The sequence below is a fragment of the Protomyctophum bolini genome, assembly GCF_963924005.1.
Source record: "Protomyctophum bolini genome assembly, chromosome: 10".
Classification (NCBI taxonomy): domain Eukaryota; kingdom Metazoa; phylum Chordata; class Actinopteri; order Myctophiformes; family Myctophidae; genus Protomyctophum; species Protomyctophum bolini.
The window spans coordinates 46,307,966-46,321,067 of NC_137871.1; the positions used below are offsets into that span (position 1 = coordinate 46,307,966).

The 13,102-nt window shown below is 42.5% G+C and overlaps 1 protein-coding gene across 3 annotated transcripts in view; it reads left to right on the plus strand.

The window, feature by feature from the left end:
• dele1 (DAP3 binding cell death enhancer 1) overlaps positions 1–13,102 on the plus strand; it is a 29,435-nt gene that overhangs the window by 8,319 nt on the left and 8,014 nt on the right. For 2 of the 3 annotated variants that reach the window (XM_080773803.1, XM_080773802.1), the window contains exons 5-10: positions 4,062–4,242; positions 9,371–9,490; positions 9,782–9,963; positions 11,005–11,080; positions 11,619–11,761; positions 12,689–12,850. In XM_080773803.1, coding sequence (XP_080629929.1) covers positions 4,062–4,242; positions 9,371–9,490; positions 9,782–9,963; positions 11,005–11,080; positions 11,619–11,761; positions 12,689–12,850 — 864 coding nt within the window. The remainder of the gene's footprint in view (positions 1–4,061; positions 4,243–9,370; positions 9,491–9,781; positions 9,964–11,004; positions 11,081–11,618; positions 11,762–12,688; positions 12,851–13,102) is intronic. The other variant, XM_080773804.1, reaches the window with a different exon arrangement.

The following is a 13,102-nucleotide window of genomic DNA, read 5'->3' on the forward strand; positions in this document are numbered from 1 at the left end:
ACATGTATGTCAGCAGGTTTGACTTTACAATAATTTCTAAAACTACATTTTTGCCAGCAGATTATAATATTATAATATTGTGACCCAGCTTGACTGAGGGACTGCCATTGAACCTTTTTTTGTCATTTTCGTTTTTCCATGTCATGTGAAAACAGTTTGACCCACCAGTGGAGATATGGCTTATAGAGTAATGTCTTGCAGAGAAACAGCGAGTTGAGAAAACAGGCTTGAAAAGGTTCACTTCTGTGGTCTCTAACATTACACCTAGCTACATGTTTAAGCATTTATTTCATATTTATGTATTCTTTTTCTTTTCCTTAAATTATTTATCCCACGATTTTGTAACCCATTTTTCACCCCTGTGTCAATCATCTAATGTGATTCATCAGAAATGAACAAATTGAAACGGTGGTTTGACAAAAACAAACTTGGGTTAAATTTGAGTAAAACAAAGATCATGTTCTTTGGAAATCGTAAAATAGATACACAAGCAACTGTGACAATAGATAATGTAAACATAGAAAGAGTTTATCAAATAAAATTTCTTGGAGTGATACTAGACCACAAAATCAGCTGGAAACCCCATATTTCATATGTACGCGCCAAGATGGCAAGAAGTGTCTCTATACTGGGGAAATCAAAACTAATGCTAAATCAAGGGGCTCTGTACATTCTGTATTGTTCACTGGTTTTACCTTATCTTAATTATTGTGTGGAGATCTGGGGTAATACCTATATAAGCAACTTAAATCCATTGGTCATAATTCAAAAGAGAGCAATAAGGATTGTGAATAATGTCTCATATCAGGAACACACAAACGCTCTTTTTTTTTTTTTTTTACAGTTAAAGGCATTGAAATTCATTGATATGGTCAAGTTCAAAACAGCACAAGTCATGTTTAAAGCAAGAAATAGATTATTACCAGTGAACATACAGAACATGTTTTTTGACAGAGAGGGGGGTTATAATTTAAGAGGGGAGCTAAATTTGAAGAAACTTCTTGTCCACACTACCATGAAAAGTCAATGTATAACAATCTGTGGGGTCAATGTGTGGAATGGTCTGGCTGTTGAGCTCAAACAAAGCACCAACATTGTACAATTTAAGAGGATGTACAAAAATGAATTACTTAACTATTACAGAGTGGAGGATGAGGCACGTTGATTATCTCGGGCTATACTTGATTTCTTAATTATTATACTTGATTTCTTAATTATTATACTTTATTTCTTAATTATTATACTTGATTTCTTAATTATTATACTTGATTTCTCATTTATTGTTCTTACATACACATGGACACATGTACGTGTGTATGTATGTATGGATGCTGTTACATTTGGATTATATGTTCATTGCAATTACTGATGGGGGTAGGAGTAAATAAGTTTTTACTTCTTCCTACTCCTTTTTGAACTTCAGGTGCAAGACCAATGATCACATTGTTGTCATTATAATTTTCTTATTTCATTCAAAAAAGAAATATACATGCATTGTGGTTATATATATTGTTTTTTCTTTTTTTCTTATTTGACTGTCTTACCTGAAGGTTTCAAAATAAAGATAATCAAATAAAAAATCCTGGGCTCTACACACCCTCCACCAACCTAGTCCCCATATATGGGGGACATGGGGAGAGCAACGGACTTGAACTCATGCTTACTTCATGCCTGAGTGTCCAAGTTGCTCCTTTACACCTGACAGGGGGGAGTTTCCCTGGTTGGACGTAGCGCGTGGAAGGAACACGTTATTCCAACCAGTTCCTTTCCCCTCCATCAGGCGCCCGGCTGATATGTAACCCTAACCCGTGGTCTCTAACATTACACCTAGCTACATGTTTAAGTATTTATTTCATATTTACATGTCTTCTGTGGTCTCTAACATTACACCTAGCTACATGTTTAAGCATTTATTTCATATTTACATGTCTTCTGTGGTCTCTAACATTACACCTAGCTACATGTTTAAGCATTTATTTCATATTTACATGTCTTCTGTGGACTCTAACATTACACCTAGCTACATGTTTAAACATTTATTTAATATTTACATGTCTTCTGTGGTCTCTAACATTACACCTAGCTACATGTTTAAGCATTTATTTCATATTTACATGTCTTCTGTGGTCTCTAACATTACACCTAGCTACATGTTTAAGCATTTATTTCATATTTACATGTCTTCTGTGGTCTCTAACATTACACCTAGCTACATGTTTAAGCATTTATTTCATATTTACATGTCTTCTGTGGTCTCTAACATTACACCTAGCTACATGTTTAAGCATTTATTTCATATTTACATGTCTTCTGTGGTCTCTAACATTACACCTAGCTACATGTTTAAGCATTTATTTCATATTTACATGTCTTCTTGTGTCTCTAACATTACACCTAGCTACATGTTTAAGCATTTATTTCATATTTACATGTCTTCTGTGGTCTCTAACATTACACCTAGCTACATGTTTAAGCATTTATTTCATATTTACATGTCTTCTGTGGACTCTTAACATTACTAGGGATGGAGTTCGATAACCGATACCCAAAAAACTCAGATAACAAGCTTATCCAGTACCCGGTATCAATAAGCTTTGGGCTTATCCAGTACCCGGTATCAATAAGCTTTGGGCTCATCCAGTACCCGGTATCGATAAGCTTTGGGCTTATCCAGTACCCGGTATCGATAAGCTTTGGGCTTATCCAGTACCCGGTATCGATAAGCTTTGGGCTTATCCAGTACCCGGTATCGATAAGCTTTGGGCTTATCCAGTACCCGGTATCAATAAGCTTTGGGCTTATCCAGTACCCGGTATCGATAAGCTTTGGGCTTATCCAGTACCCGGTATTGATAAGCTTTGGGCTTATCCAGTTCCCGGTATCGATAAGCTTTGGGCTTATCCAGTACCCGGTATCAATAAGCTTTGGGCTTATCCAGTACCCGGTATTGATAAGCTTTGGGCTTATCCAGTTCCCGGTATCGATAAGCTTTGGGCTTATCCAGTACCCGGTATCAATAAGCTTTGGGCTTATCCAGTACCCGGTATCAATAAGCTTTGGGCTTATCAAGCCTGTTATGGAGCATAGCGGTCCATGACGTCATGTTTAAACAATCAAGACAAGAAGCGAACAATAAATAAATGTAATCATCCACGCTGGAACAAACATGTAGGTCTAAAAGTGTATTGATAACTGTATAGTGATAGATAGATAGTGTATTGATACCTGTATATTGATAGATAGATAGTGTATTGATACCTGCCGACCAGCGCAGGCTGGGGAAACCAAAGTTCGCTTTTAAAGTGCTGGTACACACATTAACCAGTTTCTTTTATATTATTGTATTAGTAAAAAGGTAAATTGCCTTCCATCTGTTAGACAAGTTCTGTATTTGAAGGCCCTAGTAAAAGAATACTGGTTCTGTTCAGAATGTCACAGTCTCCCGTCTTTCCAAAAAAATAATAGAAAATGCTCGATAAGAACCCGGCTCGATAAGCCTGATCGATAAGGTGATTATCAATACGAATTAACGAGCTCCATCCCTAAACATTACACCTAGCTACATGTTTAAGCATTTATTTCATATTTATATTCATGTCCATTTCAGCTGGAACATTTATTCCAGACATGCTCTAGCCTCTAGTATGTGAAGAGTCTGCCTGTGATATTAACTACTTTATTCCAGACATGTTCTTCTAGTATGTGAAGAGTCTGCCTGTGATATTAACTACTTTATTCCAGACATGTTCTTCTAGTATGTGAAGAGTCTGCCTGTGATATTAACTACTTTATTCCAGACATGTTCTTCTAGTATGTGAAGAGTCTGCCTGTGATATTAACTACTTTATTCCAGACATGTTCTAGTCTCTAGTATGTGAAGAGTCTGCCTGTGATATTAACTACTTTATTCCAGACATGTTCTAGTATGTGAAGAGTCTGCCTGTGATATTAACTACTTTTGGATTAATAAATAAAATGCAGTTTTCTTTCTCCTCTGGTGAAAAGCTGGAGGCTGCAGGGTGGCAGGCTCTCATATGTGTGTATATGTGTGTGTCCACCAGGGGGCAGCAGCAGTGATCTTCATGCACATGTGCAGGAGGATTCATTCCAGCTTCTCTGCAGGAGGTGAAGTGGTTCCTCTCGGAGCTTCCTCTTCCTCCTCTTCCTCCTCCTCTTCCTCTTCCTCCTCCTCCTCTTCCTCCCTGCTGCAGCGATGTGGGTACCGCCTCCTCCTCGACACCTGTGAGTCCATGTTGTGTTAGTTTACTTAACCCATTCTGACCTGAGATCAGATTCCTACGAGGTTTCCACTGGACACACACTGGTCTGATTAACCCATTCTGACCTGAGATCAGTTTCTAAAAATGTAGATTTTTCAAAAATAGCAGACCTACAAGCTCGTAGCGCGCCACTCGGTGGACAGATATTCTGTGAAGCCACTGAGGAAATCGGGATTTCCTGAAAGTTCATATAATGGCCTGTTGTGGCTAGGGTTGGGATTCGTTAGGATTTTAACGGTTCCGGATCCTTCCCGGATCCCTCTTAACGGTTCCGGTTCCTAACGGTTCCCTTAACGGATCCTAATATTATTTCCCCTTTTTTCTGACATAGATTATGCTTATATTATAACTAACCTAACCAAGTACATAATAAACACAAATTAATTAATTCAATTATTGAAAATGCACTTTACAATTATGGCAGTGTGGCACTATTATTTAAACTTCACCACCACCAGCTAGCCACCACAACAATATCATTGTTGCAATTTCTACTGTATATTGCAATTTGCTGTATATTAAATACAGTACACATTGCAATAATGATATTGTTGTGGTGACAAATGTCTTTAATGTTCAGATTAATTTAATATGAAGGACCCCTTACCCTAATGGAAACAAATAGTGCTTTCTTGGATTATAAAATCCTTTTAGCAGACCTTGTATTGAACTGTAGGCTACGTTCCTGTGCTTTTTTCTGCAAACCGTTTATAAAGTAGGCTAATCAATCCATGGAGGTATATGCACCTAAACGCTGGGCTCTCAACAGTCACACGATTAATTTAGAGCCGAATCAAAAGCAGTTGAGTTGCTTATAAATTCTAAAAAATAAGTGCAGACAAATTGATTTGGCGTGATTCATAAAATATCAGACAGAAAGACGTCGAGACATTGGTGTTCTAAATGAACACCATTAACAACAGTTGTACAACACGCCTAATGAAAAGCTCTGTAGACGTTAGTAGTTTTTATTTTCTATTACGTTACGAAAGTGAACCAGCCTTGCATCATCCTCATCCCCCGCCGGCTGTGGTGGAGCTGCGGGGAGTGCAGGCTTTCCGCATGGCTCTCAAACGCGATTTGCCTAGATTATTCTCGTGAGTTGTGGACTCGTGTAGGCATATTGATTTTGAGTTGTTTCATCAATGTGGACGTGCAACTGTTACAAGTTGCAACAACCTTTGCAGGGAACTATAGCATAACATTTATTCCACTTTGCGTGCTCAGCCTCAGAGTCATTTCCCTCTCTGTTAACCACACTGTGGAGATCTCTTCGACATACTGTCCCACAGTCGCTGAATGCACAGAACAGTGGGCGTATCCTCCCCGACCCCATACACTCCTTTAGGTGGGGTGACGTCACCTCAGGCTCTGCTTGCATGCATGCACATTGCACAGACACAGCGGAGCTAAATGACGACTGATGAGAACCGTTTGGGGAACCGTTAATAAAAAAACGATGGAACCGGCTCCGGATCCGCAATGTCGGAACCGGGTCTGAAATGGACCCGGTTCCGAATCCCAACCCTAGTTGTGGCGCTGTCATTGGGCCCAAAAAAACCCATAGCCCCATAGAAGTCCATGTATTTGGGCCCAACTTCACCTAGACTGTATTACCTTAATAAACATGGTCATGAATACTTTCTGCTTCCAGTCACTAGTTTAAAGTCTAATTTCTAATGTCATAATATTCTTTTTGGAAAATTATGGTCCCATTTATAAAAAGAAATTACCATAAAGTCGCGTATGTTCTGAGGGGCGTGGCTACCGTTACAGTCTATGATAGGGATTCCCCACCCACTCGAGTCAAAATAAAAACCAACGGAGAAGAAGGGGGGAAGTCCCGCCTCGTTGTCTGGGCCAGCCAATGGGCCAGCTGGGCCCAAACGGATCTAGAAAGATGGCGATGTACAATTCAAGGACTGACAGGCTTCATTTTACGTTCATGTTAGACCCGCGGAACGCTTTGTCCATATTTTTTACAGTCTATGTCTATGGGCCTGACGTCGAAATTAAAAAATGTTTCTATCTTCATCAGTGGTTCTCAATATTTCATGTCAAGGACCCCCAAAAATGATCTTTAATTGGCCGCCGACCCCCATCTGAAAATATGTTGTTCCAGTGACCCCCCAGAAGCAAAGAAACTCTGAAAGAATAATATTCAAATATTCGAGGCACATTTTCACGATTTTTCAAAAATAGCAGCCCTACAAGCTCATAGCGCTTCACTCTGTGCCGCGCTATGAGCTTGTAGATCTGCTATTTTTCAATAGCTAAAGTATAACATAATGCTATAAACACCACAAGAAAACTTTACTTTACTAATTACTTTGGAGAACATACATTAACCACTACAACCCTATACATTTTGGCCATTTGAAAATAGCCGATCTACAAGCTCACAATGTGTCACGTTCATAGACTGTAAAAAATATGGACAAAGCGTTCCCCGGGTCTAACATGAACGTAAAATGAAGCCTGTCAGTCCTTGCAATGGAAGTCGCCATCTTTCTAGATCCGTTTGGGCCCAGCTGGCCATTGGCTGGCCCAGACAACGAGGCGGGACTTCCCCCCTTCTTCTCCGTTGGTTTTTATTTTGACTCGAGTGGGAGGGGAATCCCGATCATAGACTGTAACGGTAGCCACGCCCCTCAGAACATACGCGACTTTATGGTAATTCTTTTAATTAATGGGACCATAATTTTCCAAAAAGAATATTATGACATAACATTAGAAATTAGACTTTAAACTAGTGACTGGAAGCAGAAAGTATTCATGACCATGTTTATTAAGGTAATGCAGTCTAGGTGAAGTTGGGCCCAAATACATGGACTTCTTTGGGGCTATGGGTTTTTCTGGGTCCAATGACAGCGCCACAACAGGCCATTATATGAACTTTCATTTCCTTAGTGGCTTCACAAAATATCTGTCTGACTGCCCCCCTGGTCACGTTGCGACACATTGTGAGCTTGTAGATCTGCTATTTTCAATTGATTTTGTACACATTTTGAACTTGAAGTGGGATATTCTGCACAATGAGAGTACTTTTGTACTTTTACTCAAGTACATTTTCAATTCCGTACTTTTACTTGTAACGAAGTAGTTCTAAATTGCAGTATTGGTACTTTTACTTAAGTAAAACAATTGAGTACCTTTTTTCCATCACTGCCAATATTGTCCTTCTAATGAACGTTAGACTGGTTGAAAACACACGTCTCTGCTTCTGGTGGCTGATATTGTCCTTCTAATGAACGTTAGACTGGTTGAAAACACACGTCTCTGCTTCTGGTGGTTGATATTGTCCTTCTAATGAACGTTAGACTCGTTGAAAACACACGTCTCTGCTTCTGGTGGCTGATATTGTCCTTCTAATGAACATTAGACTGGTTGAAAACACACGTCTCTGCTTCTGGTGGCTGATATTGTCCTTCTAATGAACGTTAGACTGGTTGAAAACACACGTCTCTGCTTCTGGTGGTTGATATTGTCCTTCTAATGAACGTTAGACTGGTTGAAAACACACGTCTCTGCTTCTGGTGGTTGATATTGTCCTTCTAATGAACGTTAGACTGGTTGAAAACACACGTCTCTGCTTCTGGTGGCTGATATTGTCCTTCTAATGAACGTTAGACTGGTTGAAAACACACGTCTCTGCTTCTGGTGGTTGATATTGTCCTTCTAATGAACGTTAGACTGGTTGAAAACACACGTCTCTGCTTCTGGTGGTTGATATTGTCCTTCTAATGAACGTTAGACTGGTTGAAAACACACGTCTCTGCTTCTGGTGGCTGATATTGTCCTTCTAATGAACGTTAGACTGGTTGAAAACACACGTCTCTGCTTCTGGTGGTTGATATTGTCCTTCTAATGAATGTTAGACTGGTTGAAAACACACGTCTCTGCTTCTGGTGGTTGATATTGTCCTTCTAATGAACGTTAGACTGGTTGAAAACACACGTCTCTGCTTCTGGTGGTTGATATTGTCCTTCTAATGAACGTTAGACTGGTTGAAAACACACGTCTCTGCTTCTGGTGGTTGATATTGTCCTTCTAATGAACGTTAGACTGGTTGAAAACACACGTCTCTGCTTCTGGTGGTTGATATTGTCCTTCTAATGAACGTTAGACTGGTTGAAAACACACGTCTCTGCTTCTGGTGGTTGATATTGTCCTTCTAATGAACGTTAGACTGGTTGAAAACACACGTCTCTGCTTCTGGTGGCTGATATTGTCCTTCTAATGAACGTTAGACTGGTTGAAAACACACGTCTCTGCTTCTGGTGGTTGATATTGTCCTTCTAATGAACGTTAGACTGGTTGAAAACACACGTCTCTGCTTCTGGTGGTTGATATTGTCCTTCTAATGAACGTTAGACTGGTTGAAAACACACGTCTCTGCTTCTGGTGGTTGATATTGTCCTTCTAATGAACGTTAGACTGGTTGAAAACACACGTCTCTGCTTCTGGTGGTTGATATTGTCCTTCTAATGAACGTTAGACTGGTTGAAAACACACGTCTCTGCTTCTGGTGGCTGATATTGTCCTTCTAATGAACGTTAGACTGGTTGAAAACACACGTCTCTGCTTCTGGTGGTTGATATTGTCCTTCTAATGAACGTTAGACTGGTTGAAAACACACGTCTCTGCTTCTGGTGGCTGATATTGTCCTTCTAATGAACGTTAGACTGGTTGAAAACACACGTCTCTGCTTCTGGTGGCTGATATTGTCCTTCTAATGAACGTTAGACTGGTTGAAAACACACGTCTCTGCTTCTGGTGGCTGATATTGTCCTTCTAATGAACGTTAGACTGGTTGAAAACACACGTCTCTGCTTCTGGTGGTTGATATTGTCCTTCTAATGAACGTTAGACTGGTTGAAAACACGGTTCTGCAGAACCGTGGGTCCGACCGACTCGACACCGGGCACACGTGTGTCGAATTTTAAGTCTGTGGGGCGAACGGTTCTGGAGTGGTTTTCAGTCACACACACACACACACACACACACACACACACACACACACATACACACTCACACACACACACACACAGACTTTGTGCATTTATAGATAGATGATTTGGTTCTCACAGTTTGCAGGCGTGATGTTCTTCCTGGAGGCAGGACAGTACTGTGCCTGGAGGGGGCAGCAGAGAGTCTGAACACACCAGACAGTTCCTCGTCTGGCCAGCAGGGGGCAGAGCAGACAACAGGTTGGTTAAAACAGCATTATTTGTCAACGGGACCCTTCTGGTGAACGGTGGCGATAGCAGGGGGGGGGGGGGGGACGATAGCAGGTGGGGGGGTACGATAGCGGGGAGGTGGTAGCAGGGGGCGTGGATAGCATATATATATATATATATATATATATATATATATATATATATATATATATATACATACCCTGACCCTATATTTATAGACAGAACATGTATTTGTGATGAGTTTTGTTTCATCAAATGTTTCTGCTCTGAATTAATAATTAACCCTAATATAACTCTCAGCGTCTGATTGGACGAACGGAGACGGCAGAGAGACATCTGATTGGACGAACAGAGACGGCAGAGAGACATATGATTGGACGAACAGAGACGGCAGCAAGACATCTGATTGGACGAACAGAGACGGAAGCAAGACATCTGATTGGACAGACGGAGACAGAGAAACAACGCAGGACAATGAAGAGGTGAGCGTCCAATCAAAACACATCATTTATATGGCTCCTCCCCTATCAGCCCCCATAGGCTCCTCCCCTATCAGCCCCCATCTCTCTCTAGGTCGTCCTCAGACGAGCCCTCCATCGTCGTTTCCAGTCATCCCGGTTCTCCATACATCCGGCCAGTTCGTTGGTACTTTGCGCTCCTGCATCGCTCTTGAGTACATCCACATATGTTAGCGTGGGGCGTCCTCGTGACCGGTGCCCGTGTGTTGGTTCCCAGAGCACCAGTTTGCTGGCTGGCAGTTCTTGATGCCTTTGGCAGTGTCCTGCTAGTCTCATTCTCCTGGCTGCTATTTTCTGGCTCACCCTCGGTAGTCCCTCATACAGAGTCATGTTAGTGACATGTACAGTCATGCTGATGTCAAGTACTGCACGCAGCATTCTGGTGTAGCACCCGTCAAGGGACTTCTGCAGGGTTGGCTTCAGGGTCCAGCATTCACTGCCGTATAGGAGAACAGACTCCACTGTTGCGTAGAAGAAGCTGAGTTTGATTTGTCGGGGGAGATTGGAGTTCCAAACACTGTTCATGCCATAGGCTCCTCCCCTATCAGCCCCCATAGGCTCCTCCCCTATCAGCCCTCATATTGATATAGCTCCTCCCCTATCAGCCCAGGTCATTGTGACATCACGTGACATCATCAGAGCTGGATATATAAAATGCGACCTGCTGTCGCAGTTAAGCCCATATATGGAGATCCCTGATGTCATCAATATTGGCCAGCAACTCTACATCTGACCTCAAACCCTTAGATCTCCATATATGGATATATGTCGGAACCTGTTGTGACATATATCCATATATATGTTCCATATGTTGATCCTTCCCCATCCTTCCTCTTCGATGTCTCCCTTTTGACTATGCCACCAAAATGTGGAACGCCCTACCAACAGTCATTAAGACATGCAAATCCCTTGACTCCTTCAAAACCGCTCTCAAAGGGCCCCTACGGACGGCTGCAATTCGAAACTGGCCCCCGTAGAATCTGAATTATATGTGTTGTCCACTAGGGGGCAGTAGAAGAAGCAGCAGTGAATCTCAGCCACGTTGGAGACTCCAGTGTCCCCGTTGTCCTCAACATCATAGGTACACACACACACACGCACGCACGCACACGCACGCACACACACACACACACACACACACACACACACACATACACACATACACACGCACACACACACAGACACACACACACACACACACATGCACGCACGCATATTTCTATTGTAACTCTAAATTTTTCTATTATAAGTCCAGATCTTCAGAATGGTGAACAGTGAATGGTTTAATTTGAACCTCAGGTCTTCAGAGTGGTGAACAGTGAATGGTTTAATTTTAACCTCAGGGCTTCAGAGTGGTGAACAGTGAATGGTTTAACTTTAATTTGAACCTCAGGTCTTCAGAGTGGTGAACAGTGAATGGTTTAATTTGAACCTCAGGTCTTCAGAGTGGTGAACAGTGAATGGTTTAATTTGAACCTCAGGTCTTCAGAGTGGTGAACAGTTAATGGTTTAATTTGAACCTCAGGTCTTCAGAGTGGTGAACAGTGAATGGTTTAATTTGAACCACAGGTCTTCAGAATGGTTAACAGTGAATGGTTTAACTTTAATTTGAACCTCAGGTCTTCAGAGTGTCCAACGCGGTGACGACGAGGCAGCGTTTGCGTGTTTCCACACGGGGGCGCTGCAGGGCTACAGGAAGGCTCAGTTCAACACGGCCGTGTGTTACGAGACAGGAAGAGGAACCACACAGAACCACCACAAGGTACGCTATGCTAATGCTACGCTACGAGACAGATAGAGGACGTGTGGAGCGTTGTCCAGGGTGTTTTAGAGAAGGGAGAAGAGTCTGGGACGTGTGGAGAGTTGTCCAGGGTGTTTTAGAGAAGGGAGAAGAGTCTGGGACGTGTGGAGCGTTGTCCAGGGTGTTTTAGAGAAGGGAGAAGAGTCTGGGACGTGTGGAGCGTTGTCCAGGGTGTTTTAGAGAAGGGAGAAGAGTCTGGGACGTGTGGAGCGTTGTCCAGGGTGTTTTAGAGAAGGGAGAAGAGTCTGGGACGTGTGGAGCGTTGTCCAGGGTGTTTTAGAGAAGGGAGAAGAGTCTGGGACGTGTGGAGCGTTGTCCAGGGTGTTTTAGAGAAGGGAGAAGAGTCTGGGACGTGTGGAGCGTTGTCCAGGGGGTTTTAGAGAAGGGAGAAGAGTCTGGGACGTGTGGAGCGTTGTCCAGGGTGTTTTAGAGAAGGGAGAAGAGTCTGGGACGTGTGGAGCGTTGTCCAGGGTGTTTTAGAGAAGGGAGAAGAGTCTGGGACGTGTGGAGCGTTGTCCAGGGTGTTTTAGAGAAGGGAGAAGAGTCTGGGACGTGTGGAGCGTTGTCCAGGGTGTTTTAGAGAAGGGAGAAGAGTCTGGGACGTGTGGAGCGTTGTCCAGGGGGTTTTAGAGAAGGGAGAAGAGTCTGGGACGTGTGGAGCGTTGTCCAGGGTGTTTTAGAGAAGGGAGAAGAGTCTGGGACGTGTGGAGCGTTGTCCAGGGTGTTTTAGAGAAGGGAGAAGAGTCTGGGACGTGTGGAGCGTTGTCCAGGGTGTTTTAGAACAACACTGCCTTCAGTAGCACTGACCCAGCAGCACTATATATTATGTATATATTATATACTTGTTTTTATATATTACTAATATATTACGCTGTTATGTTATTTCAGGCTCTGTATTTCTACCGCCAGGCGGCCAATGGGAATCACGCTCAGGCTCAGTACCGTTATGCAAAGCTCCTCCTGGGCAGCAGGGGGCGACACAGGAGCACAGAGGAGCTGCAGACGGCCATCAGTATGCTGGAGAAGGCATCGTTGTCTGGGCTCACTGAGGTACCCTAAACCCTTAAACTAATCCTAACCCCTAGCACTAAACCCTTAACACTAAACCCTTAAACTAAACCCTTAACGCTAAACCCTTAAACTAATCCTAACCCCTAGCACTAAACCCTTAAACTAATCCCTTAAACTAACCCTAAACACTAAACCCTTAACACCAGTAAGACGCGCAAACGCGGGAAGCGAAGGTGAGACCCTGCAGATCATGTCTGTCTGTCTGTCTGTCTGTGTGTCTGTCCCACTGTT